This window comes from Strigops habroptila, chromosome 18, assembly GCF_004027225.2.
Source record: "Strigops habroptila isolate Jane chromosome 18, bStrHab1.2.pri, whole genome shotgun sequence".
In the NCBI taxonomy this organism is placed as follows: Eukaryota; Metazoa; Chordata; class Aves; order Psittaciformes; family Psittacidae; genus Strigops; species Strigops habroptila.
In genome coordinates this window covers 4,427,664-4,435,169 of record NC_044294.2, presented here as the reverse complement: position 1 = coordinate 4,435,169, position 7,506 = coordinate 4,427,664, and the positions used below count along the sequence as shown (strand labels likewise).

At 42.7% G+C, this 7,506-nt stretch overlaps 1 protein-coding gene across 2 annotated transcripts in view; it reads right to left on the bottom strand.

The window, feature by feature from the left end:
* Positions 1-647: 647 nt before the first annotated feature.
* The window catches only part of SLC26A8 (solute carrier family 26 member 8), a 23,003-nt gene continuing 16,144 nt past the window's right edge, over positions 648-7,506 (bottom strand). For both annotated transcript variants that reach the window (XM_030473449.1, XM_030473450.1), the window contains 7 exons: positions 7,357-7,426; positions 6,202-6,294; positions 5,979-6,113; positions 4,083-4,427; positions 2,843-2,897; positions 2,535-2,713; positions 648-1,424 (listed from right to left, as the gene is read on the bottom strand). In XM_030473449.1, coding sequence (XP_030329309.1) covers positions 1,236-1,424; positions 2,535-2,713; positions 2,843-2,897; positions 4,083-4,427; positions 5,979-6,113; positions 6,202-6,294; positions 7,357-7,426 — 1,066 coding nt within the window. In that variant the 3' untranslated portion in view covers positions 648-1,235. The remainder of the gene's footprint in view (positions 1,425-2,534; positions 2,714-2,842; positions 2,898-4,082; positions 4,428-5,978; positions 6,114-6,201; positions 6,295-7,356; positions 7,427-7,506) is intronic.

The following is a 7,506-nucleotide window of genomic DNA, read 5'->3' as shown; positions in this document are numbered from 1 at the left end:
AGTAAGAATTTAAATTGAAAATACATATATATCTATTAGTAGAACTCACTGGAATAAATTACAGATAGTTTAATACTAATATTCCTACTAGCCATTGTATTATTGCTAAAATTTAGCAGCCAGGAGCAGCAGAATTCAGAGGAGCCACCTTGCTGTTGCTGCACATCCAGAAACCGCATGATGACCAGCAGCAAAAGTCAGAGCTGTTCACACGTTAACGAATTTAGCCCAGGTCCTAGGATCTGTACACAAAGGATCCATCACTTAAACCCATCTTTGCCCTAAAATGGTGTCTGGATGGTATTTATACACTGTGCAGGCCACCCATCTGAAGTTAATTCACCTGCAGCTCCTCACACTGGGCAGTTTGTGCTATGGGATAACCCTCCAGACGAGGGCAGGGTGAAGCCTTGTGATGTGTACTGCTGGTATAAAACTCTTCTGCTCTCAGGGGAATCCCACCTTATGCCTCTGTACTAATATTTACTGCATCCAACTCTGGCTGGTTTACAGAAAATACAACTAAGTGGAGTTTTTTATCAAGTGCTAACTGTATCTAAGGCTACAATTTTCCTGCTTCTTCAGAACAAAGTGAAGACATTCTTCCATTCTTAACCATTTCAGTAAAGGACTAAAAATTAGATTGTTTACTGGGATATAGTTCTGGTGGATTAGAAAGGGACTGAGGAAGAAATAATGGGCAGACACCATGTCATGTTAGTGCAGACAATTGTGTTGAAGAGTAATAATAAAATGTTTTATTTGAAGCTTCGCATCATTCTAAATCCATTTGAAAATAATCAAACTGCCTGAATGGAATCTGTTGAAATATGGCAGATAAATTTAACTTACTAACAAGCAATAAATATGTAAGAAGTGCTAAGTTAGGACATGTAAACTTCTACAGAGTTTCAGAAAACAAGTGCAAATAATTTGCTAGAATTAACTATAAAACTAGGAATTATCTCAGACATTAAAATGTCTCTGCTTTCAGCATTGCTGGCTGGGATATCTATTGGAAAATACTTGAAAGTAATAACACAAATGTTGCTTTTTGTTTAGAACAGCAGGATTACAGGAGGCATTAGGCTGCATATTTTAAGAACTCTGGAACAGGAAAAAGAAAAGGAGGATCAAAGGCTGATAAAAATCACCAGAACTGTTGCTTAACTGTACCTTTCTTCTCTCTACTGAAATCCCAACTCTCCAGCAGTTGCAGTTCAGGGCTTGCTGCTCTACTTCCACCTCCTCAGCCAGCCTGAGTCCTGGAAATCTGATTGATGGGGTTGGGTATGACACTGCCAGACAGAGCTTGGCCCTGCTTCGTTTGGGCCTGAGCATGAGGCATCTTCATGCCAACGTTTGTTGGGAGAGTTCTTTGCAGAGAAAAAGTCTTTATTCTTCCTTGAGAGCAAACTTCTCCTCTGAAACATAACACAAATGTTGCTGTAAGCCAAGGGTGGCCGAGCTGTTGAGCTGCTCAAGTGCAGTTCCTGTGCCAAGGCACCATCCTGTGAGCAGTAAGAAGGGGCCACAGCACCGCACTGCTGGGGGTCCCATCCACACCCCAGCCCAGGCTCCTGAGCAGGCTCCTGGGGAACTGCTGCACCTCCTGCCTGCTGGCTGCTCCCAACCCTCCCCTCCATGTCCAGGAAAGGGAGACTGGTGAATATGCACTAGAGGGTGACACCACAGAAGGTCAATATCCTTGGGGAAGACTTCAGAGAATTGTAGAATGGCTTGAGTTGGAAGGGACCTTAAAGCTCATCCAGTTCCAACCCTCTGCCATGGGCAGGGACACCTTCCACTAGAGCAGGTTGCTCCAAGCCATACCAAGATAAGAGAGTTAAACAAGCTTTGCCATGAGCAGCAGAATTGAGAACCCTCTTTTCCTGCAGTTTTGGAGAAGTTTTTGCCTTCACTCTTGGTTCCTTCAGCCATAGGACCCCAGCCTGGCCATACACATAGCCACAGCTGGGTTTTTTCTCTAGGTGGGGCAATTACTGGAATCTTCTACTCAGAACAAGGGCTTTTCCTGGAACTTGTTCTGCCCCGTTCAAACTTGGCTGGGACAGCCAGAGAGCTGAAAAATTGTTGCAGAATAGAGAGAGAAGGAGCATGTGTATAAACTTCAGTTCTTTAGCACTGTCCTTCACTTCCCCATCAGCCACAAGGGAGCTGGTACATTAACCTCTGGAAATAAAACACTTGGAGCTTTTGCTCTGCCTGGCAGGGTCCTTGCTCTGTCGGAGAAATGGAAACAATTTAAAATGCAAAAGAGTCATTCCATGCCTCAAAACTCAGCTGGATGCTTTTCCAGCCAGCACACAAAGATGCCTTTCCCCAAACAGGAACACAGGGCTCAAATAAACAAATGGGATTATGGAGCCAAAAAGGCGAGTACCTGTGAAAAAACAGAGACTCCAAAAGAGCATCTGCTCTGCCCTATTTCCTCAGCCACACGACAAGGTTTAAGTTACAGGCAGGATAATTCAACAACATGAAGAGCTTAAGTGTTAAGCTAAATATTCTACCTCTTGCTGTTCAGCTGGTGGTTCTTCAGCAAACTCTCTCGCAGTACAGTGTAGCTCATCTGGCCTCTGATGCTTGTTCAAAGCAGCCAGCACAGCATCATGAAGAGTTAGAAAGAACCTTTCTTTGGTGATACAGCTGTCAAAGAAATCATTCTTCTCAAAGTCTGCTACCACAGAGGCTATAAAAAATGGGGGGAAATAAATAAAGCAGCAAAATCACACCAAGCACTACAGCTAAATCATTTCACTTAAGTTTAAAACTTATCCTTGGAGATAAGTCAGTGTTTGTAAACAAATACTGTACTCACAGTGACAGCCAGCTATAAGGACTGTAATGCCAATATTGTGAAACATATGGATGATCTGTGGAAAGAATTCCATGCAGGCATTAGAGCAATTCTCACTACACAAGTGCACTAGAAGGTGAAAGATAAACAAGGAAATAAAACCTCCCTTGTAGTGTTTTATCTCCAAAGAAAACCCTTAGTCCTGTATCTCAAATCCTGGTTTTGAGTTCAGCGTTCAACAGCCATCTACATCTGTAGCTGTATATCTATATATCTCTATGTATATCTATATGTACATCCGTATTACATATATCTGTATCATGTATAGTCCTTTAACTTGGTGTGAAAGGAATCAGATTTCAGAGAGGATAGATTCTCATCATTTTCTCAACCCCTGACCCTTTGTAATTAAAACATCTCAAAGTTGGTTTCGGGCTTTTATTAAGTCAATTAAACTCGCTATTTCAGAGAATCACAGAATTTCAGATCATGGGGCTGTAAGGAATCTGGAAAGTCTTTGACTTTACCCTCTTTCCCCAGTGGGAGGGCCATTTAATGGGTGGCAAATCAATCTTCAAGGATTTGGAGGGCATTGGCTCAGTCCACAATTATTCCCAATAGATATCAGTCTAACCCGTTATTAAATACAAATCTTTTGATTTGTGTTTAATTACACACAAACTCTGAGCTACAGAGTTTGAGGGAGCTGACTAAAAATCCATCTGGAACTGTATCTTTCTGAGCAGCACAGCTACATGACATTTATTTTTACTGAAGACACATCTCCATTGGCTCGGATCCGCACTTGAAGACTTAAAAGTCTCAGGCATACATCAAAGAAAAGGCTAATTAGGGATTAGTAACACGAAAATCACTCTAGGAGAAGACAGCTGGTGGGTTTATATCTGACACTTTGAAAGGACACCATTTTTTAAGTGTCCAGCTAGAAGAAAAAATAAACAGCCCAAATGGCAAAAAACTCAAAGTAGATATTTTTATAAATGCATTTTTAGTTTACATGATTCTAGAGCTGCTCACAGTGGAGGACAGGGGTTTGCATCTCTGCTGTATGGATAATGGGGCTTCTGTTTGTAAAAATAAAGTGGGAATTTATTAATTTCTGAAACTTGATAGATAAATCTAGTGCCTGTAAAGGTCAGCTGGAAGAGGCGCAGACTGTTGTGTATCGGGACATTTTAGGCTAACATAAGGCATCAGGTAAACTCCAAGTTTCACTTCTACATGCAGTTGGGTTACTTACCTGTCGCAGTAAATCTGAACCTGCCAAATCCACAAAGTGCACCATGCTGAAGTCAAAAATAATGGTGTGAACTGGACAGGGCAGATGCACTGGCTGTTGTTCCTGATAAAAATGTACTGAGGAATTATCGATTGCAGAGCCCGGTGCACGGCAGGCTCTTCTGTCCTGCTCGTTCCTTCCAGTCCTAACCCCTCTGTTAAAGTTTGGGGATGCATCAGCAGCTCCCATCAGCATCGTCCTGGAGCTGAGTTTGTCTCCATGCTTCGACCAACGTATCAAATTCACTGAAGATGATGAGGACTGGCTGTCTGCAGAACGTCGCTTCACCAGTTTCTCGCTAAGTATCTAAGATGGAAAACAGTACAGCAGTGCCTGGAAGACTTGGGCTGAGGAGGTGGGAATTTATTTGCTGCAAGTAAGACAGTGCTGTAAATCATATGATCATAGAATCCCAGCCTGGTTTGTGTTGGAAGGGACCTCAAAGCTCATCCAGTTCCAACCCCTGCCACGGGCAGGGACACCTTCCACTAGAGCAGGTTGCTCCAAGCCCCTGTGTCCAACCTGGCCTTGAACACTGCCAGGGATGGGGCAGCCACAGCTTCTCTGGGCACCCTGTGCCAGCGCCTCAGCACCCTCACAGGGAAGAGCTTCTGCCTAAGAGCTCATCTCAGTCTCCCCTCTGGCAGGTTAAAGCCATTCCCCTTGGCCTGTCCCTACAGGCCCTTGGCCAAGGCCTCTCTCCACTTTCTTGTTGGCTCCTTTAGGCACTAAGATATTTCTTCTCTCATGGTAAAAACCACATCTGAAATAACACTAAATATAGGACAAACACACAAGAGTATGTGAAGTAGCAAGTTTTCTTAGGCAAGCCTGAGATGTGGTTAGCAGAGCGCCTTCAGCCACCCTATAGTACAGTGGTACTTCATTCTTCCATACTGGAATGGGCTGGACTTCCAGTGGCCCGTGATACTGGAATCTGGAATACTTGTGACCTCTACCTTTCAGAAAAGAAAAGAAGGTAAAAAGATGGCCTGTGGCGACTGCCTTTCTGGGCAACAGAAAGCTGACCCTTACTGGCTGAGTTTTGCAGACCTTTGATTCATCTGCTTCTTGTATGGCAGCTGCTCACAGAACAGACCAATTTAATCATGTTTTCTTTCTTAATAGTTCCTTTTTATAAGGCAAGAAAGGAAAAGCCACTCTCTGCATTTTTGTACTTCAGAAGATGATGTTAAATTATCTACTACTTCCACTTCCTAAGCACCTTGGTGCCACAGATGTTTTCCTAACCACTGTCTTTCAACTCATTTCTTATACAATGGCTTTTACATATCACATGTAACTGCTTGAGAAATATCTTCTGAAGACTGTCCATTCCATGAAGTCCCTTTCTAAGACATTTCAGAAAATTCAAATAAAGAGTATTTGATATGAGCGACTCTAGAAGATGCACAGTGGACAATTATAAATATGAGAAATCCTCTAAACATGATAATCTTATGATGATATTTGTAGCTGTCTTTGAGGTATTTTGCACTTGCACTTGGCAGTGGAAGAAATTCCTCATAAGCAAGGGAATTCCTCAATCTATAGGGAGAAATAAGAAAATCCCTACTGAAGAACCTAATTCTTGTAGCTGTGAAGAGAATATGTTGAATACTTCAACTGCTGGTTAAATTCACCCAGTAAGATGAGCTACTATTGCTCTATCACATAAAGCATGTGTAAAGCAATACAGTGGTAATGTTTGCTTATTTTCATACAGCAAATATATATATGCTTTATATAAACATTTACAGCCCTTTCAGTACTGGCAAGTTAAGCAGGTTTTCTTCAGCAATGTAAAACCAGGCACCTCAGAGCAACAGACTAGATAAATACACTCTTAAAGCTGACCGTAGTTGGTGGTAGAGGTGGATTATAGACACAAAAGCAGGTACGATCTTCTCTTCCCACTGTAGTGTCAGCCAGATGATGTGAACTAAAAGCCCTCATTTCACTTACATCTAGAGGCACTGTTTTCATATCCATCTGAAAAAGAAAGGCAGATTTATTCATATTTTTATCTCCATAATGCAGGTTCTTAAAAACTTCTGCTGACTGAAAAAGTGGCATTTACCTTGTTCAACAAATAGGTTTTGAAGCGATTCATGTTGGCAAAAGAGATGGAAGAACAGCACTGGAAGATTTTGATTCCTTCAATCTCCTTTGCCTGTAAAACAAAAGTTATATATGTTAGGGTTGTAACTAGCAGAAGCTGGTTTTCTCCTACTGACTGTGTTGTAGCCTGCAAGGTCCTACCCTAAAGACGGAGTCTGGCTGGTCCCACTGTTGACTACCCTGGCAGTGGCATTGGGAACATGGGTAATAGGTTTAAACTTAAACAGGGGAAGTTCAGGTTAGATCTAAGGCAGAAGTTCTTCCCTGGGAGGGTGCTGAGGCGCTGGCACAGACTTTTCCCAGAGAAGCTGTGGCTGCCCCATCCCTGGCAGTGTTCAAGGCCAGGTTGGACACAGGGGCTTGGAGCAACCTGCTCTAGTGGAAGGTGTCCCTGCCCGTGGCAGGGGGTTGGAACTGGATGAGCTTTGAGGTCCCTTCCAACCCAAACCATTCTATGATTCTATGATTCTCTTGCAATTAAAAACATTCCTCCAGCAGATCTGTCACAGCTGACACTTGGCTACTCTGATATAAAATAAAGCAAATTATTTTTACTGCTCATCACAGAAAACATACACTATATCTTTGTCTTACTAACCTTGTCCTTACATTAGTCTATTCTTTGCAAACCATCGGCATAGCATTGGGAATGTACCCATACATTCCCATACATGGCAAAGGCAAAGCTCTCTCCTGCTGCATTACTTACATCTGCACGGTGCAGGTCTTGAAACTAACATGTTAAAAAGGCCCTGCCTGTTTTTCCATCACTGGGAAAACCTGTAAGCCAGTCTAGCACATGCACAGCCATTGTGAAAACACATGTAGGATGGACAAAACCAGACTGAGAAAGGCAGGTCAGCAAAAAAGAAATGCCAAACAGCTCTGGAAAGGACAGCAGAGCAGCTTCCACCATGGAGACAGCAGAGGTGGACACAAGGTGCTCCACGGGCCCGAGCAGGCTGAGCGAGGTACCTGCATCACTGCAAGTACTTCAGTGTTCTTCAGAGTTTTGAATCAAATGAACTGAGTCTGAATGGTCACCCCCAGGCATTTAAGGGAAGAAGCTGGATTACAGAGAAAGATGGAACATTTGGTTTTTGCTTCCTCTTACAGCTTTGTAGTCGGATAAACTTCTATAAATATTCATGTTTGGAATCTGTCCCAGCATCACCATCTTCATCCTGAAACAAGATGTTTATTAGGTTTCCACAGAGAACCAAGAAACACCATCTGTTCCCAAAAGGTTGATCTCCATTTCTCT